This window comes from Gambusia affinis, linkage group LG13 (genome assembly GCF_019740435.1).
Source record: "Gambusia affinis linkage group LG13, SWU_Gaff_1.0, whole genome shotgun sequence".
Taxonomy (NCBI): domain Eukaryota; kingdom Metazoa; phylum Chordata; class Actinopteri; order Cyprinodontiformes; family Poeciliidae; genus Gambusia; species Gambusia affinis.
This window is the reverse complement of record NC_057880.1, coordinates 8,522,878-8,549,877: the sequence shown is the minus strand read 5'-3', so window position 1 is coordinate 8,549,877 and position 27,000 is coordinate 8,522,878. Positions and strand designations below refer to the sequence as shown.

Sequence of the window (27,000 nt, the reverse complement as noted above, 5' to 3'; positions counted from 1 at the left end):
GCTGAGCTAAAGGAGATGACAGGACAGGAGTGATGTGATCCGTACAGCGTGATCTCCATCTGTAGCAGGAAACAAAAGATAGATAGATAGACATTAAAATTTTCTGCATCATTGAAATTGATGTTAAACATATATACCTTTTATATCCACTAGAGGGAGACAGATCGCCAGACTGGCAGGAAAAAACAGAACAGAAACCCTGCCAAAGAAAAACTAATGCTAAGTTATTTTAACTAAATTTATTAAGGTTGTTCAGATCTAAACACCAGTATGGAAACTTATTTAACTGTGTTACTGCAAGGAGACAACATTCTTAAATGTGATCGGTGTTTCATTTTTCCACTTTAGCAAAACTGGGTACGGCATTCAATGTAACAAACCGTAACGATGCTGTCATTTCCTCTGTAGCTAAATAAATGCAACCGTGTCATTGTTTTATATTTATGACATTGTGTAGCTTTTAATAGAACTCAACAATTGTGAACTTCTTTAACTTTTTTATGTCCTCATATCTAGTTCTTTCGTCTGCTGGTTTCGTCTAAGATTAGCATTCACGTGGGACAACAAAAACCTCCATACTCAATTTGTTTACCTGAATCTATTTTAATTCACACAAACAGGATAAAGAGGAATGTGTGGAATAAATCATTAATTTACATACTAAATTTGTGTGAGAATCAGAAACATTCGCACGTAACCAACAGAGAGCAATAAATTGCTGCAAATATCACAAAGAAACACAAAAGAAAACAAAGACTTTGTGATCAATTATGAATATTGAAAATGGGTTTAAACTTGAATCCTAAAAATGTTACTAACACATATAGTTAATCATAGACGAAAGACTTTAACTACAGTGTTTGTTCCTCCATTTGTGGTTTAATTTTAACTGAAGGGTCACAGATGCTGCTTCTCCCTGTGCCTGAACACACATCCACAAGTGGAAGTGTCACCTGAAATTGTAGAAGAGCAGTAGAACAGATGATTTACTTGGTTCATCTAACATGTTTATTTATTTTTATTTATTTTAAGACAAGCAGCTTCTTGGTTATTTCAAAATAGCAACCCAAAGGTGTTTATTTGTAGCTCTCTGTTTATATTTCAGGATTTTAAATTTTGAGATTCGAGCGGTCGCGCATGTGCAGAGAGCGTCGCTCCGCAGCTCTCAACGTCGCTGTGGGGAGAGAGCTCCCTCTCGCTTCTCTGTCTTTGGGGCGACAGAAGCAGAAGGCAGCTGCTCGTTACAGCACAGTCTCTCGGCCGGGGGAGAAACCCAGCAGAAATGTCTCAAAGTGGGAGTCAGGAAACCGTCGAGGCCTCGGACGGCAACAGCAGCCAGCGGACACTACCGAGACCGCCCGTTGGCAACCGAGTGACTGTGGTGCTCGGGGCTCAGTGGGGAGACGAGGGGAAAGGGAAAGTTGTGGATCTCCTGGCTCAAGACGCGGACATAGTGTGCAGATGTCAGGTAGGTGAGCCCTCGGGCTACAAAGCCCCAGCTGTTACCGGGTTAATGCCCCCGCAGGTAACCGTTGGGCGCTAGCTTTCTTTCCGTCACGTCGGAGTCACGCTGCTTTCATGTCACCTCGTTTAATTAGGGGGAGCCAAGCGGAAATAAAACCCCTCTTTGACAGCTTCCGACTTCCAGTGTGGGAGTTTCTGACAGTTTCTCCCGCTCAGTGATGAGAGGAGTTCCGCTACACATTTATACGTCAGGTGTATTCTCAGAGTTAGCATTAAGCTAAGCACTGAGAGTCAGAATGATATGTTGACATATTTCCACCAGTTTGGAGAAATTTCTTGAATGCAGCGTTGGTTTTAACAAGCTAAGCAATATCAGACGGAGTTGCTCTGTGTTTGCTAAAGTCACCTTGAATTCTTGCTAGCTGCTTAGCTCTTTAAATATCTGTAATTTATATGTATTATAGTCAATGATAGTTATTGGTAAATATAGCAGCCACACGGTTAATCTCTTCACTGTCTGTTTTATGTTTTAGCTACAATGAACGCTTAGTTGTTTAGTTAACTAAAGGATTGGTTTTGTTGCCAAAGCAACATCTTCTTCTGAGACTCCCAATACCATTAGGATTATAGTGGCTTATTATTACACATGATTACCATTCAAAAGTATTTTGTGTTTTAGAAATAGAGATATCTTTTGCTAAGAAATATAACCCTAACATTTTTAAATATTATAGAAGATATAATTCTAGAAGTTATGGAGTTAATTGAATAGTTTCACTTTTCATTTGCAACAGCTTTTCAGTGCCAAAAAGAGTTTCAAACCTGAATGCTATGTCAAGCTAACATTAGGTGAAAACAACTAAACGTATGATTCAAAAACCACACGATTCTGCAGAATTCGACAGCAAATTTGCTATGTCATAATAACAAATCAAAAAAGTCTTGCTTACAATTTTGCTTATATTAAAGTGACAGTATATAACTTTTACAAAAATTTTTTTACATATTAAAATGATCACAATGTTATGACAGTATAAAATAAGAGATATGTGAAAAAATTTAGCCTTTCAGTCTTCTCCTTATGGACCTGCTGTCATCTGAACAAATAGCTCTGGCAGAAACAACCAATCAGAGCCAGGAGGAGAGTCTCAACGCTGTCAATCACACTAGTGTACTCATCCTTCACACTCTTGCTCTTTGCCATGCTACAGCTTGTTTACTACAATAAAGGATGCCATGTATGCTCAATCCATTCGGAATTGCCACAAAAGATGACAGATAAACAGTTTTTCTGTAACAATAAGTTGTTTTTCCGCCATTACCACATTCCACAGACACACATCAGGTTGATTGACAGTGCTAAGACACTCCTCGTGACTCTGATTAGTTGTTTTCGGCCGGTAGTGGTGCATTTTTTTTCAGACGGCAATAGTGGCACTGGGAGGAGGTGGAGGAGAGCAATCTTGTCACAGATTATCTGTCTCATGTTATGCTGTCACAACATGGTAATAGTTCTAACACATATATATATATATATATATATATATAGATATATAAGTAAATAAACCAAACAAATTTTTCAAAACGCTACATACTTCAGCATTTATGACATCAGACCTAATGATTTGGTTTGTTCTAAAAATCACACATGGTTTTATTTATTCTTTTTGACAGGTTTTATTGGCTCTAGTGACCTTTATTCGAGAGTGGTCAGTGGAAGCTGATGAAGTTCAGTAAACTCATGCCATGTTCAAGAAAGCAGTCTTGAAAGTAATTTTAGCTTTGTGACGCAGCACTAAAAATACTCATTAGATGATGGGAACACCTTGGCCAAAAAGGGATGGATTCATTGATGTAGGCAATAATTCTCAGATTGACTGGCATCTGCACAATGTCAGGTTGTTAGTGAATGGCCCAAAGTGGACCAAGAATTACCACTACCTTGAAGTACCTCTATGGAGCTATAATGTCTTATTTTGGTGAACTTGTAATGTAGGATTCCGACTCTTGGCTGACATGGGTGGCACTCAGTTTGAACTACTACTGCCGTCTGTTTAAAGGCTAAACATGTTGAGGCTTCAGTTATCACATTCTGTTTGATTGAATGATTGATTGAATGAAATCAATCATTCATTAAATCCGTGAATGATTGATTTAATGCCACCTTTCTATCATCGTGATACAGTTTAGTTTCTTGTGTATACTGTCGTAAGCCTTTGTGTGTTCTGCTAACGATGCAGGTCAGTGTCTGTCCATTTCTGCAGAATGCAAAATATCAGCATTGCAAAGTACTGGAATGTATAACAGACCATCATGTTTCCAAGTGCCATTCATAGATAGTCTTTAGGCCAAAATATTTGGCCAATCAGATTCACCCACACTTCCCTGAAGGTCCAGGCCTGAATTAGAGACAGAGGCTGAGATGCTGAAGGATAGCTGGAGTCGTAAGCGTCTCGATTTCCGAAGGCATTTGAAGTCACATCAGCGTTTATCAGATTCAACAAGGGTATTGTGTAATGCATGTTTTAAAAATGGCAGACAGACCAGTGTAAGCTGATACGAATAATGATGCAGAAATAAGGTTCAGTGTGAACCAGAACCAGTGACTACAGAAAATGCTGCTATGTATCGTTTTCTGTTGGCTGCTTTTCATTTGCAATAAGTTCTTAAAGCCATTGCTGCCTTATCAGGAGTAACAGATTATGTGCAAGTTATTCACACACACATTGACACGAACAAACTATGAGAATGAAAGAGCAGTCTGGACAAACACAATGCCCACATGCTGTATGAACCCCAACTTGTATATAATTACTTTAAAACTGCTCCTGATGTCCAACTTTAACTGCTCATCCTGATGGTTTTCCATTGAATTTCAGGCACTTCAAAATGGAAAATCATTTCCATTTTATTTGACATTATATACACTCAAAAATGATCTCATGTGATTCAGTAAGAGCAAATTTGAATCAGATATTGGGGGTGTTGTGATAAACAGTCTTATTGTTTCGGACTGACGGGAAATGGCTGCAGCACAAATTAAGCCAACTCATTACCAACTTGTGTGTTAAGTGTTCATACATGTCTCTAGCTTGGAGCCAGATTTTCTCAAATAAATTTGCATCAGATCTGGCTTCTCCATGCAAATCAGGTGAGACCCTGACATACCTTGAGTTTTTGCTGGACTGTTTCGACACCCAGCTCTCCATCTATGATTGGGATGATTGTTTTCTTTGATCTTTAGAAAAAAAGACTAGATGTGATCGTTGGTGAAAGCAACCAGAGGTGGGATGAGGTAAAATGTATAAAAAAAACTTTTTTTTTCCTGTTAGTGGCATAGAGCCACATATTTAATCAGAGGAGAAGCCTGCAGTCTGGCTGTCCTGTTGCAGACCATACAGCATATTCAGACCACTTGTACTGCCCTGCATTGATCTATTTTCCAGGTGATAAAATAGCAACATCGATTCTTGTCTTGCCAAGCTGGGAATGTAGAGATTTCTTTGGGGCATCTGAATCTCTCAGCTAAAATGCTCTCTTTATTAGTTTTGGTTTATTGGCTTTTATTTATCCCCTATTTAGGAAGTCTCGTTCCAAGTCACTCAGCCTAATCATTTAATGTTATTATTAGCAAAGATTGTTCTATAGCCAACATTTTAAGCTCAACACAATCTTCCTCAGCCTGCTGGGGACAACAGTGGTGTTTATCTTTGGAGTGCTCCGAATATGTGCCGTGTTCAGAGAGCTATTAGTTTACTCTGTTGATAACAAGTTGACATAACAAGTTCTCCTTCTAAGTGTCTTTCCACAGACGGTCTTGCCAAGAACATAGCTGAACATAAAACGAGAAAACGGGTATTGGCTTCCTGTTCCGCTTCCTTTCCATGCCTTGTTGGATGTGTATGTTTAATAAGGGAGAGGAGATTCACTGACACGTGAGTACGCCGTGGTGAGCTGAAAGAGATAGCGTCAATCTTTTTATAAAATCGGCTCTGCAAGAAGTTTTTTTTTTCTTGGTGTTTGTTACAGCATAAGTCTCTGTGAGTAAGGGGGCATGTACACGTAGAAGAGAGAAAAAATACGTGAGAATATTTGTAGGACAAACAATTATATTTTATTTCAGAAAAGATACTGGTAATTGTTTAGCAGTTAGTACACCGGGTTCCCTAGCTGCTCACGCCCTCATTTCTTCTGCATACCATGGATCAGGTTTTTGGGTGTTGGTCAGACAAAAGCAGCACATTAATGCGTCTTGTTGCCTTGGAGTCTGGTGTTTGATTGTGAAAACACCAAGGCGACTCTGAGAGAACTGGGTGTGAAGCAGGAACTATTGCTCTGTTGACCCTTGACGTTGAGTAAACAGATGCTGACGTTCTCCATAGGTCAAACCTGAAATACGTACCCGTCCTCCAAAGCACAGCTAAGGTATTTTTTTCTTATGGCTGTTAATTAACATGTGTTATCAAGATATTTAATCAGTTTTGATTCTCCACCAAATAAGAGGTCAAACGTATTTTGGCTAACCATACAAATAAAACTACAGTGTCCTATTGTGACATTCCTAATTTCTTCTTATAGCTGCTTCCATAGGGTGCCATGTTTTCCAGACTTTAAGTCATACTTTTTCTTATAGTTTGGTGGGCCCTGCGACTTGTATACAGGTATGACTTGTATATGTTTTTTTCCCTCTTCATGTTAAATATTTATTCATACTGATGGATATCAGGATTAAACATTACCATCTGCAGCCATGAGGAAAGCTAATCGCAGGCTAAAAGCTAGACACCCAGAACTGGAAGAAGAAGTCCACTGTGGGTAAATAAAGAACGTGCATCTGATGTTCTGACGATCTGTGCTACCTCATTGGTTTTCCTACCGTAGCACATCTGGATCGCTATCTCTATCTGTCGTTGCTACCTGGCTTTGGAGATTGGTGATGACTTGGCCAACATATTTGAATTAATTAGAGGCTCACCTGTGGAAAGTATTTCAAGGTCGCATCCGGAACACGTTTGACACGCTCAGGAAGAAGACGTGTTGTGTGTTCTAGAGACGGACGTATTTTGGCCCAGCATGTGTAGATTGACTCCAAAAGTTTGCAGAAGAGCTTGTGAATATGTTTGCTGAATATGGCGACACTGAAAAGTGTCCTGTACCGACATGGATTGAAAGGCCACTCAGTGAGGAGGAAGTAATTTCTCCAAAAGAAACACATAAATGAGAAATTGCAGTTTGCAAACGCACACACGGACAAAGACCATTTTTGGAGACATGTCCTATGTTTGATGAAACTGTTTGACCGTAACGACGGGATGCTGTAGTGTGGGGAAGTTTTGCTGCAGGACGAACTGGTACGCTTCATGAAATAGATAGAATCATGAGGAAAGAACTTTATGTGGAAATATTGAAGCACCCAGGAAGATTAAGCCTTTTTTCATTATTGTTTTATTCTGCGTATGCACATGTCTGCTCTCAACAGTACATGCCTCACTTTTAAACTTTTTGTAAAAAGAAATTGGGAAACCCTGCCACATTTTTTCTCCATGATGCACTTGTCCACTTTGTTTTACTATGTTACGTAAAAAACCCTTACAGACTACCTCAAAGTTTGCAGTTGTAATATTGCACAGTACGACAAAGGAGCATGAATACTTGAATACTTCCGCAAAGACCAGAATACATTACAAATACATGTGCGATCTTAACGCGTTAAGTTAATGCTGAAGCTGAACTGTATGGATTGTTGCAGAAACAGAAGTTCTTGTTCCGTTTTTTACTTTGACACTGTGCAAGCATACCATCAACACGCACTTCATGTTCATAAAACATGAACGTATTTGTTGCTTCACGCAGCGTCAGTCTCAGTTGTGAAAGAATCCTTTCACAAGAATCCTTTGAAAAAGTATTCGCTTCAAGAATGTTGAATGTTATGTCATGCTTATGACAGTGTCATGTCAGTCTTATACACACCCCTTCACACAAAGTGTTACGAAAGTCTTTCATGAAGTGTTATTCAGATATGTAAGAAGTCTTTCAAGGAAAAATTATGTCACAACTGAAAAAATTCTTTCAAGCATTCTTCTAGTTGTGAAAGAATCCCATCACAAGAATCCTTGGAAAAAGTTTTTGAATTTTTGAAATAATTCCTTCAGTTGTGAAAGGATTATTTCTTGTAAAAAAATAAAAATAAGGAACACAACTGAAAGAATTTGGTAACACTTTGTGTGAGAGGTGTGCATAAGACTGACACGACACTGTCATAAGCTTAACATTTGTTATGAACATGAAAGAGTCTTTATGAATGTTTGACTGTTGTCAGGAAGTCTCATTCAATAAGTAATGACATTTTAATGCAAAATTGGACTAAAAGTGTTGGGTTATTTCATCATAGTTTTCTCAGTCATATCCAGGATGATGATTTCTTTATAGTACTAGTTTTTAAACTATGATGTGTATATATATATGATTTTAATTTTTCTGTACTGCCTCTCCAGCACTGTACAGCAGCAGTAAAAGTTCAGTTTGTTGTGACTGGAATGAGGTTCTGATCACGGGACCATATGAAGCAGAGCCCAGTTCTTTGGTTCTGTTGGGGAGGGATGTGTCGTAAAAGTGTTTTCTAAAAAGGAGAGGCATCTCTTCCCAAACATGTGTTGCCCTCTACACCTGCAGGGTACTGTGCCGGCCAAGAATAACTTTGTGGTAAAAGCACATGCTAGCTGTGATTTATGTACTTGCAGACTGCAGAAAGGGGAGCAAATCCTGGTCCAAGGATGAACTAAAGACAAAAGAGGCAAAGAGAAAAATGGATCCACAGTTAAATTTAGCTTATGGTTTTTTTAATGCTTTTTGTTATTATAACTGTCATAATCTAACCTCTGGTGAAGTTTATAAATAAAGTCATAATTCTAAAGCTTCTTTTTCTATTTACTTAGGTTATTATTTCACCTTAAAATTATTTTGATTTAAACATTTCAGTGTGACAAGCTTTCCAGTGCTTTACACTACAGCCACGTTCATCCATTCACACTCTCACATTTGCACACCGACACACAGATCGGTTGGTGACTTGGGGTTACGTGCCTTGCCCAGGGGCACATTGGCATGTGACTGGAGGAAGCTGGAATCAAACCTACAATTATTGAAGAAAACTACTCCACAGCCACCCCACAAATGCAAAATCTGTTGGGGGCAAATTCTTATTCACTGCATCGTGTATATAATTGTTTTGAGAAAACTTTTGGATAATTGCATGTTGTAAATTGTATAGCTGAGGGTTAATATATGTCCAAAATATGTAGAATCTCTGATTCTCTGTGTCAATTTAAAGGGTTTTCTATATTTTTGATTTTGATACCTTAAGAGTAAAATAGAGTAAGCACCCTCTACATTTGGAAGTAGTTTTTATTATATTAAGTGTTTATTATGTGGAACCTTTCTTTTTCTTAGTTTCTAGAGTGAAACAAGTATAAGAAGCTAATGTTGGCTAATCGGGACAGTTTGTGTTATTTGTGACTGGAAATGTTTCCTTTTGAGTGAAGGAAAGGTCTTTCAGCCACTTGACTGGTAGCATGCGGCAACAGGTGGGGGCAGTTGTATTACTGATGGTCTGTGCTACTTGTAGCCAGATTATCATTTAATTAGTTGTGACATTTTTATCAAACTCCCAGAGTAATCCAAGAGTTTAGTTTCATTAACCCATTTCTCAGATTGGTAATAATATCCTCACCTCTAAGCTGTCAGATGTCCCACTCTGTGATGTAACAATGTAAAAAGCTCAGTGTTAACGAGCTAAGTGACGGCGTTTCAGTAATTATGGGTTCCCTAACATGCATCGATCAATAAATCGATTTTCTATTCGGTGACTTTGGGCAGTGGGACAAGGACAGCACGGCCATTAAATGCTGCTGAAGGTGTAACTGATCTCTCTCTCTCTGTGCAGACATGACAGCCAAAATCTTGACGTTCAGGTTTTTCATTTCTTACAGCTGGTGGTGCAGACCTTTGGAGAACCAAATATTCTTCCTCCAGCTACAGTTTCTTTACCCTGAGTGTGAATAATCCTCAGCAGTTGAGCTGGGAGGTTTAGACTTCCATTTGATCATGCCAATAGGAACACCCAAGTCCTGCCTGGACATGTAGGCTTGACTTTGGGTGTGCACCATTTGGATTTTTTCACACAATAAACAACATGCCAACAATCCACTGAAGTTGTGTTATATCTGAAAGATCCTGTGGGCTCACCAATACAAACAGAAAGTGTCCTGCTTGCTGCTACTCGTCAAACGATTCAGCCTTAATGTTTCTTTTAAAAAACAGGCCTCTCTCTATTTCTGTTGCTTCCCCTCATCGGCTTTCTGCTGCTTCTCTGCAGGGCGGCAACAACGCCGGACACACGGTGGTGGTGGACTCTGTGGAGTACGACTTTCACCTCCTACCCAGCGGCATCATCAACCCCAAAGTCACCGCCTTCATTGGTGTGTAAGAGCAGCACACTCTCTTCCTCTCTCTTTCTTTTTTTTTCTTTTAATGCAAACTACGTGCATACATTCAGGCACAGTAATAAGGGCGTTTTAGACCAAATTGATCAAGAAATTACCTTTTGACTTGAAAAATCCATTTTAACGGCTGCTACAGAGGCTGTGAGCAGCTTGACTCGGCGCCAAGCTGCGGGCTGCATCACATCCACTCATCTGCACTAACTTCATTAGCTAATGGAGTCCCAACTCTTCCTTTAAGGCTCCCAAACGCTTCAACATGCAGCTTGATCGCATCTCCTTCTCCACTCCTTCTGGGTGCATGAATTAGAGACTTCATGCACTTTAGTGCTTCTCTGTATGAGAAGAGTCTCTTGTAGCGTTTCAGTTTGTCTTGTTTCCGCATTTACTTTTGGCACATCCATATTTTCTACCCATGTTTTTTGTTGGTGGAGGGAGGGATTTTATTGTATCGTTTATCATTTATTGTGATAAATTTCCTAAGATAAAAATTTTGATTTATTATTGTCACAGTTTCTTTCTAAATAAGGATGTTTAAAACCAGCCGTATTGTGGAGATTGTGAGTTTCAGTATTTTCTCCACTGTTTGTTCAGTGAGAGTATGATTACATATCGATAAATTTAAAAACATGATTAAATGCACTTACTCTGGGCAATTTGGTGGTACAAATAATTCTTCGTTATGTGAAAAGGGGTAATAAATAGTTCTTATCGTCACTTTTATTGTTATTATAATAGTACCACAAGAAATTGTGTTAAAACTTTAAGTCCAGGTTTTAAGTCCAACGTTTGTGTTTAAAACCTCATTAGTCAACATCTTCTAGCTGAGGAGAAAGTGCTGTGGTTGTGTTGGCAACATTTCTGCCTCTTTCGCCATTTCCCAGTCGTCAGATGCTGGATTGTACACTTACAGTTGCGGTGAGCCGCGTCGCCAATGGCATGATTGACACATCAGTTTTGGGCTTTTAATAATGCTTGTCGCCTGTCTTTTCTTAAGAGTGGACTGATTATACAACACACTGCTAGGAGTTTGGTTTTTTTTCCCCCGGTAACTCCAGAAACTTTATTTGACCCATTTTCCCATTCAACAACCACAAGCTCTACCGCCAGCGTTTTATTCTCAAACTGCAGTCGCAAACTGTGGCAAAACAAAGCGGGTTTTTAAAGTGAAGTCATTTCTTTTAACTTTTCCTTCTTTACTGTCATGGAGTATTTACAGGCTCTAACCTAAGCCTGCATGTTAGACACATAAACCTCAATCTCTGTTTGAGCTTATTTAAGCTGCTTCAAGCAGCACAACATTTCTGCAGATGTACTCTTTTAGTGCCTCGGTCAATGCATTAGCTATTCATTTCAGATTTTTAGCATAATGATATTGGTACTGTTAGTAAAACTGGGCCAAGGTAAATAATGTTGATTTCGAACTTGTTGCTGTTGGGGAATCCAGTCGACCATGTGCTGTTTGTTTGGGCATGTGATAGCGATGCTCTGTGGGATTGTGGGGTATTTATCTGAAACAAGGAAGCAATGTCAAGCATGTGGTCATTTTTTTCACAATCTCAAAATGGTAGAGAAAAATATATGATATTGGTAAATTTTGTGTAACGACTATAACAAGAATATTATCATTGGGTGTCAATATAGGCTGAGACTTCCAGACTGGTGCATTCCTAACAATGCTAAATATTATTCAGGTAACCAAATTTGTAATTCCCTGAATCATCCTTGCACCTTCTGGTTGTCCATTTGGTACAAAGTTATCAGAAACTGTGAACATAACCATCCTCTCATCGGTGGCTGTTTCAGGGAATGGTGTTGTGATCCACCTTCCAGGCCTGTTTGAAGAGGCTGAGAAAAACCAAGGCAAGGGGAAAGGTAAGTGAAATACCTATTTTTTACATGTTTTTGAAAGAATAAAAATTACACCGGTTTACAACAGCGTGTTTGATTAAAACCAGAGAGATGAAAGGTATTCCTCTGTATGTTTAGACCTGACGGACTGGGACAAAAGACTGATCATCTCAGACAGAGCACATATAGGTAAGCCCTGCCAGCTCCGCCTCTTCGCTGTTTTTCTGGGGTGGGGGGAATAAGGAATGTGTGTGTGAACGCTGGAAAGTGTGCATATTAGTGTATGTGTGAGTCCTGCTTTCTCTGAGGTGTGTGAGAGTGTGTGTCCCCTCTCTCCCTCCTCCACAGTGTTTGACTTCCACCAAGCTGTCGATGGCGTTCAGGAACAGCAGAGGCAAGAACAAGCAGGCAAGAAGTAAGAAACCTGTTGCTTAGAAAGATGGTTGTAACACACACACACACGCACACCCATACGTACACAAACACAGCAGCTCGTCCAAACATATCCGTACGCATGGACAATGTAAACAAACGTGTAGGGTTTTATTTTTAATTTTAACGTACATTAATCTTGTAAGTTGGTGTGGCTTGGTCTGAGATTATGAACAATAGATAGAATTTACACATAAATTTACAACTAAAATGTAGAACATGATTATGTGTTTTATTTCATACGAAAAGCTTACAATTATTCCTGTTGCTGCTCAAATCTGGACATATTGATTAATGTTCTGATAGTTTTATCTGTAACATTTTGATATTTCATACTTGCATGCAAGCAAAAATATTAAATAAACTCTCACTATATTTAGTAATAGTAGCATCTAAGTAATTGTTGTGCAGAATAGTTACTTTGTTTGCTTTTCAGCTCTTTAGATGCTCATGCTGGGTTAGCCAGCAGCTTTAGATTGATTGGGCTCTCAGCTCATGTAGCCAGCATGCAGTCCAGTCCAGGCTTATTTCTTGTTGTTGTAAATAAATGCTACATTAATAAGATTAATGTGGTGGCCTTTTGGTTTCCACACCACCACGGTTTTTGTTTCAGAAATATTTCCGAACAGTGAAATTAAGGCTAGTTGTGTTCTTTCGAAAGCAACTCGCCAGAAAAACTTGCTAAGCCCGGTGGTTGGGTGCTAGGGCAGTCATTCATCCAGCAGAGCAGCCCGTCGGGTTTTTTTTTTTATTACAAAAAGTTGACAGGAAATTTGAAAATATCACTTGATAATTATGTATTATTGAAAGATTGGGAAATGAATACCTGAATACCAACTATAAAGTTGTAAAAAATGCAAACATTTTAAAAATACTTAAGTAACTAAGCAATGCTTAGCCTGGTGTGGGCACAAGTAAAACCTGGTGGCCCACTGGGGGAGCCCTACAGAAAGTTGACTGGCAGTGCAGCCCGATAGTTTGAGAAGTTTTTAATTCCTAGGTGGAACCCTGGACTCATAAGCCCCACCATTCTCAAACACTTCTGCTTTGTGCATCAGTATCTTTAGAGACTTAAATCTACCTCTAACCCTTATGCCAGCCCCAAACTTAAACACTTACATGTCCTTCAAATGTACCGTTTGGTCCTGATATTACTTCACCCTTCTTTTTCATCATTTGACTGGTTCTGTAACTTACAGGCAGGTGCAACTTCTGTTTTCTTTTTTTCTCTCTCTCTCTCTTCACGATGCCTTTTTGACTGACGCTTTAAATGTTAATTCATACTGACTGACATGAACCAAAAAGTAAAATATTATCACCTGCAGCTGCAAAGTAATCGCAGACTGAAAGCAAGATGGCCAGAGCTGAAAGAACAAGTCCACAGATGGGTTCTTGAAGAGCATGCTGCAGTTAGAGGCTTGTCAGTGCTCCAATCATGCCTCCACATGGTAGTAGTCACAAATGACATTTGTGTCCATTTGAGATGGGATACAAATGACTTTGCGTTACCGGTTCATGCAACGCAGCCGCCTCTCTGTCTGGGGTGTGTCAGAAACTGCCAATAGGCTTCTAACCAAAGGTTCGCCGTTTCCACAAGTTTGTTGAAAAACAGGAATATCAACTTCATATCAGCAACATGGACGGCGTCCCTGTCACGTCTAACAATTTCAAAATAAATGATTCATGCAGTCATATTTGAAGAAATATCCCGACTCCCGATGACTCTTGTTTGTCAGAATAGCAGCAACTTTTGAAAATGTCACCTTTAAGGAGGTACAAAACATATTTTTTATTAAGCCGCATTTTTGTTTTTAAGAATTTTTAAAAATATATATTTTTGGTCTAGTGTAATATTCTAATTTTTAAATGTTGTGTTTCCATTAGCTGGAAGTGAAAAAAATCATCATAATAAACAGAAATAAAGGCTTTTAAACTTCCAACTGTGAAAATAATTAAACTATAAATATGTCTCACTTAGTGGTAAAGTTCCTAAAATAAATTGCCTTTTCTATAACATTATATTTCATTGAATGGGTCTGAGGTCCAGTGTGACTCATACTGTGTTTTCTTTCCTCTTCATGATGCATTTTTTGACTGATTCGTCTTTATCAGAGCAAGTTATAGTCCAGAAAATCCGGTACATTGTTTACTATCCAGTACAGAGGTCAGAACCTGAAACTTAAACAGGTTTTGTATTTCAGATCCACAGGGGGAAAAAAAGTTCCTACAGTTTTAGACAGTGAGGTTCTGGACGGGCGTTCAGAGGCTATATGTTACCGTACAGCTGATAGCATACAGCTATGCTAAAACTAAAGTTTTCCCTCTATAAAGTCATAGAAAACCTTAGTCACTGACACATTCTCCTCTTTCTCACTTAGTGATTCGAACCTTAGAAACAGTTTGTAGATTTTTATTTAGCAGATTTAGCAGTAATCCTTTAAAATTTATATATGATAATATAGCTTACTAAAGTAAAGAGACAAATATGTTGACATCTAGGATGGTGCAGTGGGAGTTTATTTAAAGCTGCCTTGAATACAATGTTTTTATTAGTGTAATATTTTCCTTTGAGCAAATTTAGATAATGATTGTTCGAACGAAAGACTTGGATAGTTTGGTTTGTTGCACCGTCTTTATGAAAAAAGCTCTGAATTCTTTAAAGGTGCAGTTATTCCCATTTTTATATAAACCTTCTCTGTTACTTGGTTTCCTACTGCTAAACAATGACTGCTTGTTAAGAGGGCTTTAAAAGCAATGATGTTAAATGAGTTGCTTTACCAGCACATTTATGTTTTTACTACTCATTTCTCCATTAAAAACTTATTGTTACACTTAATTCAGCTAGTAAACTAAATATAAGGTGCTAAATGAAATTTGTTAGCAAGAAAACTCTGATAGGTAATGAAAATGAGCTGCTGTTCTATTCTCACGTTTCTTTAAAGAAGTAATGTCTAGTTTTAGTGATCAGAGGAAACGTCTAATGAAACCAACCGTCAACTCATCTATGCTGATGAACAATAAATTCACCTCATACAGATTTTTTCTTTTGTCTTGGATAATCTTTATCGGATCCAAGAACTTAACTCCCTAATTGTATCTTGAGATTTTTTTGTTTTAGAACGAATCATAATGACTTTGCAGCTCATCGACCAAAGCACAAATGCTCCCAGCGAATCTGTGCAAGAGGCAAAGCGATCACATGCTGTAATGACACAGCCGTTACAAGCTTTCAGCTGTTTGATGCGTCAGGCTGGAGGGTTCTGCTGGAGTCGGATCACACAAACTGCATTCATCCAGAACCAAGCTGCTTAAAAGTACCAGGCTAAACATATTCCAGGAATTACAAACGGTCGGGTTCATGCAGTATTATCACATTTACCAGGTTAAAGCTGCATAACTTTTTACTTTCAGGCACATCTGTATGTATTTTCATTCAAAATACAGTTTGATGTCAACTTCCATAAAGACAAAGAAAAGCAGAAATCCAGAGTTAATAAATAAATGAACTTTTTTAGATTGGATGATAAGGTGTTATTTTTTCCCCAGCAGCCACTGTTTCAGTTTCCTAAGGTGTGTGTCTACTAACCACAACATAAGATTTCTTCAGTTTTGTGTTGCAAGTTACAATGAATGAAGCTGTACTTGGGTTATGTTTAAGGCAGCGGATATAAATATTCTATTTACCTCTACATTTTATGAGTCGCTGTTTATCAAACCATAAAAAATATATGAAATAAAAATCAATTCTTTCAGAAAATTACCAATTAGAACATTCTTTATTAGCCTCTTAATTTCATTTATGAAATAAAAAATAAGGGAATTTTTCTTTTTTTGTAGTAGTAGTAGTAGTAGTAGTTGTGGTAAATCCACAGTAGCTTTCCACTGTGGGACACATGGTGAGTGGATGTTTCACACTGAGTGGGGCTTCAAGTGAAACTCTATATTCACAGAAGATCTTTGTCTATTTCTGGTCTGTATTTTGCATGTTGGCTCAGCAAATGTCGCTGTGCTGAAGCTTCCTTTTAATAGAAGGACTTATCGGTTGTACACGTTAACATGGCAAGTTGTTGAAATGCAAATGTGCATTTTGCTTCATTTGTTTTCTAATACTCTTTGTCTGATTCTGTGCTGTGTATAAAAGGGGAACTTCTGATGATGCAATAGCTAGAGAAGGTATTTTCTGTCGCTTGGAAGTTGAAGATGTATCTGTAAAATGTTAAAATAATAAATGTCTGATCAGCTAATTGGACGCGGCTCTTTCTGTGTCTGCTCGCTTTCAGTCAGACTTGCTGATTGGTCAAATGACAAGAGTTTCACGTGTGATTGCATGACGAACTCTGTTGCTGTAAAATGGTAAGGTATGAATTAACGTGAATGTTTTTTGTTAATTATCTCCTCCCTTCTCTGCTCCCGGCCCTGCTCAGCCTTGGGACGACCAAGAAGGGGATCGGTCCGGTGTACTCGGCTAAGGCGGCACGCAGCGGTCTCAGGATATGTGATTTACTGGCCGACTTCACTCAGTTCTCCGAAAGGTCTGTTCCTGCCTTACAGGATTTCACTGTCTCTCCTCAGTTAGCTCTGTAAGAATCATTTTGGTCCCGAGATTTTAGCATCGCCCTGCTTGTTTCTGCCTAGTCGGTAAATCGGTAACATCGATATTGTCCATTCTGATCTTTTTTGTTTCATGAAATCCTTTTGAATACAATGATAGATCCTCAAAATCTGTATCTCCATTTTTGAGCAAAGAAAAAAAGTGTTGTACAACTGACTTTATTGTACGAAAGAAATAACAACTGATATCTTGTTTAGGCAGCCAAGTGGGCACGCCAGGTCAATTAAAAATAGCAAAAAAGGGGGTTGAAGGTTGGGGGAGATGACCCTCACAAAGCCACAGACAAATCAAATGACAAAGAAAGAAGATAATGCACATATATACCTATAAATACACAGCAGTCACCAAGCACTGACTGTTTTCTACTTTCAAAAGCTTTTATTTGTCCTAAAGCTTTATTGATGGAGTGCTGTCTAATGATGCCAATGAACAAATACCCTACATAGTTCATGTTTATCAGGGTGGGGTAAATCATGGTTAATTTAAAATTTCTCCAAAAGGTCAACGCCTCTCAATAACGTGTTCATGCACAGCCCCTGAATTCAGGAAATCCCAGTAAAGTACGGATAAGATTTTCTTCTACTTGTTTGGATATTGATGAAATGCATTCATTGTGGAAACTTATGACTTGATATATATATATATATATATTTATATAGTTTTTTTTATTTCTCACGATCATGAGAAAAGTGTGCCTAAATTTAACTAATCAGAGCTGACCCCCTGTTACAGATACAAAATGCTGGCTCAGCAGTACAAAGCCATGTATCCGACACTGGAGATTGACATCGAAGGAGAGCTGGATAAATTAAAGGTAATTAATAAAAGTAATCTAAACAGGATCTAAAACCCTGCTGTGTTTTTTTTTTGGTTTTTTTTTTTTAATTAAAGATTGGTTTGTATTTACCTGATTCAGGCCTATGTGGAGCGACTTAAGCCCATGGTGAGGGATGGTGTGCACTTCATGTACGAGGCTCTCCACGGCCCTCCCAGGAAGATCCTGGTGGAAGGAGCCAACGCAGCACTTCTGGACATAGACTTCGGTCAGTAAGTCAGAGCATGTGTGCCTCATCTAATGGTTGCTCTGGTTAGATAACATTAAGATGTGGATTGCTCTTCACAAAAGCCTTCCTGGAGTAATGAGTAGGGATGATGGTAAGTTTGACCGACATGCTCCTGTGTCCGGGGTTTACGTGCCGTCTCACCAGCTGTAACCACTCTGTCACCTTACTGCATGAGCACCAAGGCGACCACTGGCAGCAGTCTGTCAGTCGAGCTGAATTACAGTCATTTTCAGGGATTATCTCGCACCTGAACAGATCCTTTGTTATTGTGAGCACTGACCACACTCAGCACTATTATCAAAACAGCTAGGTTGTCATAAAGCCTGCCTTGAGTTCCTAGAATGGCTGGAGTAATTTTTTTTTGTTACCTGTGTGAATTTTAACTTGTACAGATTTCTTATTAAAGGGGCAGTATTATGCAAAATTGACTTTTTTGAGCTTTACGCCATGTTAGAATGTTACAACCTCATCAAAAAACATACTTGGAGTGTTGCCTTGATTTATTTATTTTTTTTCATACATGTTTGTCAAATCCTTTAATCTCCCATGGCAACCATTCAGCTGTGTAAAACGCCTGGCTGGATGCTGCACCATTTTCGAGGCGCAGCTTCTCCTCAGAGCCTCACAAACCAACCTTCCTCTGTTCCTCCCTTATGCAACTCCTTCAGACTAGCCAGCAGCAATTAGCAAACACATAGGATATCTGCACATCTGCTGAGCTCGTTATATGAGCTACTTCTCAGTGCAACTCTGGTAAAAATGTTGATAAAGTGTTAATAGAGGAACAATGTTGTGATGGCTTCCTGACAACTGAAAATAACATTGGTTATGTTAAAATACATAATACTGCCACTTTAAGAATCTTATTTGCAAACAGAAACCATTATTGAGGTGTGCTTTTTTTTTTTTTTTTGAAGGATCGAACGGGAAAGCGCGCGAGGATCGAACCTGGTTTGTTTTACTGACCAAATCCTCCGATTATAACCTAAAACCTGAACAAGGGGGCGTATTTAGGATTTAGAAAAATATATATATATATATTTTTCGAACGGCAGGTACCTACCGAGGATCGCAACTGCACAGATCGAACGGGGTGTGTGAGGATCGAACATGCCAGAGGATCGAACGGGTGTGACATAGGACATCTGCACATCTGCTGAGCTCGTTATATGAGCTACTTCTCAGTGCAACTCTGGTAAAAATGTTGATAAAGTGTTAATAGAGGAACAATGTTGTGATGGCTTCCTGACAACTGAAAATAACATTGGTTATGTTAAAATACATAATACTGCCACTTTAAGAATCTTATTTGCAAACAGAAACCATTATTGAGGTGAGCTTTTTTTTTTTTTTTTTTTTTTTGAAGCACATGAAAGCCGAGGGGAAACGGCGAGGTATCTGACCTGGTTTGTTTTTACTGACCAAATCCTCCGATTATAACCTAAAACCTGAACAAGACGCATATTTATGTGTGGATTTAAAAAAAATATATATATATATATTTTTCGCAGGTACCTACCCGTTTGTGACGTCGTCCAACTGCACAGTCGGCGGGGTGTGCACGGGACTCGGCATGCCTCCCCAGAACGTCGGTGAAGTTTACGGGGTGGTTAAAGCCTACACCACCAGAGTGGGCATCGGTGCCTTCCCCTCAGAGCAGAACAACGTAAGAAGATACACAGCATGACACATTCATGCTTCATGTTCGTCACAGGAGGAGCCATCACTTTTACTACCAAACCTAAAATTACCCACCTATAAAAAGACCTATCTGAGTCAAACTGCCATATTGTGCAAAGTCATTGCGATGCAACAGCTTCATAGAATTATGAAAAATATATTTCTACATGGCAAATAATTTACCGGCAGGTCTAAATAGAAAAAGCACTGCTTGCGCAGTCATGGCAAAGTTATTCTCCTTCAGTTTTTGATTTGGAATGGAAAGTGTAGTTCTTCTGTTGTAAGATTTTCCTCATTCTTTATTCATACTGATATTATTTATAACATAGTCATAGGTGTTGTTATGCTTTAAGAAACTCCAGTCCTTTAAAGAGCGGAGCATTTTGCTGTAAAACAGCACCATCTAGAGGACATGATGGCACATTGCTCCCATCTGCAGTATATTTTTCATTAAGCTAAATCAGCCTGTAAACTGAGCTTTAATAGTAGGAGCGTTCTGGCTTTTGCTGCTAGAAGAAGACCATAGAAAACCTACGAAATGTTTGTTTCTTTTTTGGTGATCAGGAAATTGGAGAGCTGCTTCAGAACCGAGGGAAGGAGATCGGCGTGACCACAGGCAGGAAACGCCGCTGCGGCTGGCTGGACCTGGTGCTCATCAAATATGCACATATGATAAATGGCTTCACTGCGTATGTTTATTTATTTTTTCTGCTTTCCTTTCAGTTTTATCTTTTTTTTCCCCCAAATATGAAAGATATAAAGAGAAATACTTGATTTATTTTTCTTTCATTCGTCTTTTCTTTCAGTTTAGCGCTTACAAAACTGGACATACTCGACGTATTTTCAGAGATCAAAGTGGGCTTAGCGTACAAAGTCGATGGTGAAATTATACCTTATTTTCCAGGTAAGTGTGCCAGTGAAGAAAGAAGTTACAAGATGGAAAATAAGTATTTAACACGTGAACATCACTGATTTATTTATACCTTTTACCTCACTGACTTGTCCAAATGTTCTTCACTAAACGTCAAATTCATCTCGGCATGCTTTTTCTTCATCAGTGGAGTGTTGCGCATTGATGGTGCATGGAGGCAATCGCAATACTTTTTCACAGTGTTTTCATGGAAAAAACTGTGCCTGCTTGTTGCTTTAAACCAAAAGAAATTTTGCGTCAGTAGGACTTTTAATTATATATCTAAGGAAACTAGTTTTTACTGCTTTTCCAGTATTTTTGGTGTTTTTTTCCTTTTGGCTCAGAATAAGACGTCTAACAAAAACAAAAATCTGATCAGATTACATTCCCGTTTCCAGTTTGCATGAATCTTGACAGAGAGCCCCAGCTTTCAACGGACGTGCTGTAAGGTGAACGTTTTCAAATTGTCCTCTCCTCTGACTGATTTTGCGCCAGCCAATCAGGAGGTGTTGCAGCGCGTCGAGGTCCACTACGAGACGCTGCCCGGCTGGACGAGCGACACCTCAGCAGCTCGAAGCTTCGAGGAGCTGCCAGAGAACGCCCAGCAGTATGTGCGCTTCGTGGAGGAGCATGTGGGAGTACCTGGTACGGAAACACACACACACACACACACACACGCACACCACGATGACTGAAGGAAAGGGCTTGTTGCTATCATTTTAACCACACAGCCTTAATGAAATAATACATTTTTAGGATTTCTACTGTAGTTATTTTGAATATTTGAACATTTTTAAGCAATCTTGCATTCCTAAGTAGTTTTTTTTTTTTTTTTTTTAATCCTGTAAAGAGCGTGTATGCTCAAACTCTCATCCTATGACTTCCCAAAACTCTGAAAAGAAAAATGGCAAACTATTACAGCAAGGTCATGCTTGTGCCAACAAAAATGATTACTAACCGATCAGTAATTGATTGATTGCGAGGTTTTACGTTGCCACATGTCATCAGGAACTAGATTTCTGTAAGAGGCAACAATCTGGGTACTTGTTTCTTATTTGGTTCTTCCACCATTTCATCTGCGGCGCTCCTTTAGGATGTACAGAGCCTTAAAGTAAATTTGTCAGCAAAATCTCACTTTGGAAAATTATTTCAACATCCAACCTCTGATGTAAATTTATTTATTCAGTAAAAGGGGGGAAAAAACATTAAGAAACTCATATCCTCCCTTTCCTATAGTCCATGATGCTTTGTGTCAATGATATGTGCAAATTCCAGGTCAGCATATTTAAAAAGAATCAATAAATGAAGATGTTTGCAACTAATGTCTCAAAATGGATCAGCCATTTTCCCATGTGGCCTACATGGTTTTTGTTGATCAGTTGAAGTCCAGTGTCTCCAGCTGCGTTTGTCCTGATTTCTTGTTTTCTGGTCATCAATAAAGCAGTGAAACTGGAGTCACTCATTACAGGAACAATCCTGTTTTACTCCGGGTTCATGTTCAGCATCTGCTTGCTGAAGTCAAGTTAGGCTTTGGGTGATCAGGGGTGAGATTGTCCAAACAGAGAAAGCTTTTTTTTTTAAATTGTACTGTACTTTAACAACTTAAAATGATAGTCTTGAAGCATGTTTCATGAGTAATGCATAATTACATTCATATTGTAGCGGTGAATAGAGCAAACTCTTTAGAAATCATCTGAAATCTCCATAAAACCCACTGCAGTCCTACTCAAAGCACATTAAATAATCTACCATTTCTCATCAGTAGGCACCAATTTTCTGCTGCTCATGCAGAAAGAAGCAATAGAAAACCTGTTCAACATGTAACTAAAAGAGTGGGGGTTTATGTGAGTTTTTTTTTGTGTTTTTTTTTTTTTTAACTGGTGTTTTTGTGTGTCCAAGTCGGCCAATGCGACATTTTCTATATGAAATGTTTAAAACCACTGGAAGATCAACAAAGAAGCCTGGGTGAGGAGCCCAGTGTTTATTTTGCCGCTGCGCACAGTGAGGAGTATGAGGAAGGAGGTCAAAGTTCACTGTTTAAGAACCAGAGCAAAGAGTGGCATCACTGAGTCTCCATTACAAAAAAACTAATTGTTTCATTGTTTTACATAGAGATGCCAATAACTTAATATGTTGCACATACCAGCAGCTTCAGGACGAAAGCTTGAATTTCAGCTCCAATGGGACGGGAGGAATAGGAACGGAAGGATTTTAGAGAAGTGCTGCTTGGTTAAATCACAGTTAATTATCTATAAAGATTTTAGTTTCTTTTGAATTTACTGCATAGACAAAAATGTTACTCAATATGCAAACCAAACGATCAGCTTCTAGCGCCACAGTTCCAGCTGGGATTGCCCACCTGCAGGTCACCATCTCCTGCTGAGCGTTATCGTTTCAAAAACAGAGACTGCTAAACCCCAGACTCCTCATGAGGTTGATAAAAATCTTTCCTTTCTCTTCAGTCAAGTGGATCGGAGTGGGAAAGTCACGGGAGTCCATGATCCAGCTGTTTTAGAGGAGCGAAGGCGACGTTCCCCTCCTTCCTTCCTTCATCTGCCCCCCGCCCCACGTCACACACAGCCGACCTACCTGTCTCAAAGACACAACCACTTCTGTTCTCACTGTTGTATCTCCACCGGGCCGGGCCGCGCCACTGGCTCTGTAGATCGGACTTCCGTCAGACTGCGCACTGTGTTTGGCAGATTTCTCACCGTTTTAACATTTTAAACTGAAAGTAAAACACTGTCTGTCCCTCGTTTTTGTCTCCTGTGGGGTTGTAGTCGATTATTTTAAAGAGCCTCCGTCCGCGAGGAGATCAGGCATCGCTCCCGCCGCAGACACAAGAACTGTTCTAATCGGTACTGGTGTTTTTATTCTGTCTTGGTTTCTTGCTGTGATTTTTTTTTATTTATTTTTTTTAAATCCCCGTGGCATTTCAGTGTCAGTCGGTTTGAACCGCAGCGCTTTAGATGCTCTGGACTCTGTCAGCTCTATATTTTATTCTTCTGTCAGATTTGCACAACATGCAGATAAAGGGATCTTTTAGACTTAAAAAAAAAACAAAAAAACCCCAGTCCTTTAGTGTTTTTGTTTTCCCTCAGAGTCTTGCAGTCGTCGTTCAACCAGAAGACGTAACTCTTAAATGTCGTGTAGCCAGCGAAGGTTTCTCCTGACTGCTGATCATAAGAAAATCCAAATGTCTGTCCATAATGTGAGAATTTTCCACGGAAAGGCTACAGAGAATCCTGAATAGGTAATCTTTTCGTAAATGAGAATAATTTCTGTCTGCCAGGGGTCTTTCTGCTCATATTCATGTGATTTCAATTGTATTGCTTTGATTTCTTTGCACTTTCGCTGCGATGCTCTGTTCATGTGTGAGAAAAGTAACTTATAAACTGATAAAAAAATAATATTTCAGATATTTTATTGTTGTTGTCTTTGTTTTATCATAGCTTCGAAAGCCGCCCAGAAAAAGAGGCCAGTTCAAATTTTAGTGGATCTGGTTTTATGTTTCAATTTTGAGAAGATAAAAAGCAAATAACTGATATATAATTGTATAAAATCATCCTCTTAGCATCTGCAGGCTTCTAAATGTTGCATTTCTTTACCACAAACCAATTTTTGTCCACATCCTGTCTGATACTTTATTTTTTTTAAAGGTTAATCAGATGATCTTTTGATTAGTAATCCATAACCTCTTGTTTTTTAAGGATAAGCTGGCCACTTTTCAAACACAGGTAACGTTATACTTCCCAATCCACTGTATGCATATGCTAAAAATAACAATTTCTAATTTCTTTGTAATGATTTGAAATGACCTATTTTAACCTCTTAAGGGATATTACAATGTTTTCATTGTTGGTTGCTGTTGGAAAGTTTCCTCTTGGGAACAGGAAGCTATTTAAAGCAAAAGATGTGGCATCGTTACCTCTTCGGTCTTATTTACAATAAATGACGTTGTAACAAGAGTCCAGAAATAAAACATGTCACGTATTAAGAAGTACGCACAACGAAACATGGATGCATGATTGAAGTCCAGTAACTAACGCAGACGAGGCACTGTTTGTGAAAAGAAAGTTTTCATCTTTACAGAATGAGATATAACTGTCATTATTGATCCGCTGTATGTCAAATTAAACTTAACTACTTTAAAGCTGCAGTAGATAACTTTTATAGCATGCTTTTTACATACTTGTTAAAACTGTCAAGCTCATAGATCACAGGAAAAGCTCAATGTTTATTTTCAGATTATCTGTGTCATGTTATAATAAATAAAACTAATGATAAAATGTACATACTGCAGCTATTTTAAGAACCTTAGTGCATTGGTGTCAGAAATGGCATATCTACTTTATTTCATTGCGATCCATTTACAGTATTCCTCATTTGGTTTATTTCCGTGTGTGTAAATATTAGTCTCCAAAATGTAATTCAAACTTCTGCTGTTGAGCTTATTAACAGCCACTAGAGGGCGCCATGAGACTGGGAAATGTTAATAGAAAACTCTTTAAACTTAGGCTTTTTTTTTTTTTCCTAATTAAAACTGCTCAGATTTCATGTTCACATAATTTTCAAAGCCAAAGAAAGCGACTCAAGCAGCTGAAACCTACATGACTCTTTCTTTACCTCTGTTTTCGTTTACTTTTGTTTACTCACTCTGACCACAGCTTGGCTCCGGTGACCTCGGCTTCACCTGCAGCTCATTTTCCTGCGTTAGCCGAGCTTCCTCTCCCTATTTGACTACATCTGAATGCACCACAACAGCCTTTAAAATCCCCCCCAAGCTACTCGCAGAATCTCCATCCGTCCGGAGTACGAAAAGCATTTTCGTCACAGCTCGTCCCAAACGGAGGCCGAGCTGTTATAAAACGCGCAAGTTGAAACTGAGACACGAGAGGCGTCTGGCGTGAAGCCTGGCCTTCCTCCGCATTGCGTGGCTGCTGCGTGTCGCAGCGGGACAGAGGCCACCGCTGTCCCAAGATCTGGGCCCGGGTTACGCCGATTTTCTGCCCCTGCTTCCTCTGTACTCTTCAGTGTCCATCAGCACCCTCCCTTTCTTTCATTGTTCGGCTCTTTCAGTCCGCGCTGCCCCTCCAAATTCAATTTCTGTACCCCACAACCAGCCCCTTCACCCCCTCCGCTGCCCCTCTCCCCCCACTTCATTTGAATCCCACAGTGAGGCCTCTTTGTGGGAGCTGCCGCCGCATTGTGCTGCGAAGGGAAGCGGAGTAAATGGACAAGCAAATGAGTTTTCTCCTACAGCTGACTGGTGCACACAGCGGGCATAAGCATACAGTATCGAGTCGCCCCTCATTTCTTCTTAACTGGGTTCCGGTTAGAGCAGCTAAGTTTCCTGTAATATTTTTCAGCTGGTCTTGATTTGTATTTCTTCTGGCTTTCTGATGGTCTGTCTTCGTTTTTCTTTGAACTTTTGCTGGTTTTCAGTCTTGCAGTACACTGAGTGTCCAGGCATGCTTAAAATGTCTTCGATTTGTGAGTCTAAAATGAAGTCCTTAAAATGTCTTAAATTTGTTCTTAAAAAGTATTAGTTTGCCTTAAATGCGCTATTCACAGGTCTTAAATGTTGCCGTGCCAGAACTATTTAATTTTGCCTTTTTTTCCTCGCAGAACTTTTCTGTCAAGCAAAAGTTTGAGTCGCACACAAGCATCTTCATTGCATTCTGTGACTTAAGTCAGTTGAGGCTAACTGCTAACTAGCTGCTAATATACTCCAGCTAGCTAGCTACCTTTGTGGGCCTCTCTGATGGGCACAGTTTCAGCTATCCTTGAATGTAATGCTGCAAGCTCCCCCAATCATCCCGTTTTTATATTTTTCCCTGTCTTAAATATTGTTTAAGGTGGCAATAAAAAGGTCTTTAAAAGTCTTAACTTTGACTTTGAAAGCTTAATTTTAATCCCGTTATAAAACATTTATTCATAGATATAGCCTTAAAAAGGCTTCAGATCTCTTTGAAATTTAACAACATAGCAAATAATAATAATAATAAAAACTCTGTATTTTATACCTGAGAGATTGATTGATGCGTTACCACAAACTTCATTGTTATTCTGCATGTTGTAAGGAGAAAAGTTGGGGAATCAACAGATGGATGAAGCACCTTAGAGGTTCTGACATGACTGAGATAAACTTAAGCACACTCCACAGGTTGCTTTCCTGTAGACAGAACTGGACTGAAAATTACTTGGAAAAAAAAATTTAAAGTCCTTCAGAAAACATGGAGAGCTATTGGTTTTAGCAATCTAATAAGATTACGTAAAAGTCTGCAAAGTATTTATCAGGTTATAGTGAAGATTAGTTTAAGTGATCTGTCATACAGACGTACAAACATTGGACTTTGGTGGACAATGTTTATATATATATATATATATATATATATATATCTGGTTCAAATTTAATCTAAAACAAGCATGCTTGGTGAGTCCATGTGCTAAACTTAAAGAACTCCACTATGTTTTAATGTTGTTTAG

The 27,000-nt window shown here is 39.0% G+C and overlaps 1 protein-coding gene across 2 annotated transcripts; it reads left to right on the top strand.

Annotated features, from left to right (window-relative positions):
- The first annotated feature begins 1,129 nt into the window (after nt 1-1,129).
- Nucleotides 1,130-23,932, top strand: adss2 (adenylosuccinate synthase 2). Of its 2 annotated transcripts, XM_044135623.1 has the most exons (13): nt 1,130-1,468; nt 9,839-9,941; nt 11,769-11,837; nt 11,952-12,002; nt 12,162-12,228; nt 16,670-16,777; nt 17,590-17,671; nt 17,774-17,900; nt 19,433-19,587; nt 20,166-20,290; nt 20,408-20,505; nt 21,007-21,156; nt 22,974-23,932. In XM_044135623.1, the coding sequence occupies exons 1-13, from the start codon at nt 1,283-1,285 to the stop codon at nt 23,024-23,026; spliced, it is 1,374 nt and encodes a 457-aa protein (XP_043991558.1). In that variant the 5' UTR covers nt 1,130-1,282; the 3' UTR covers nt 23,027-23,932. The 2 variants fall into 2 exon arrangements, with proteins under 2 accessions (XP_043991558.1, XP_043991559.1); XM_044135624.1 differs by lacking the exons at nt 1,130-1,468; nt 9,839-9,941 and adding an exon at nt 11,623-11,656.
- Nucleotides 23,933-27,000: the final 3,068 nt, after the last annotated feature.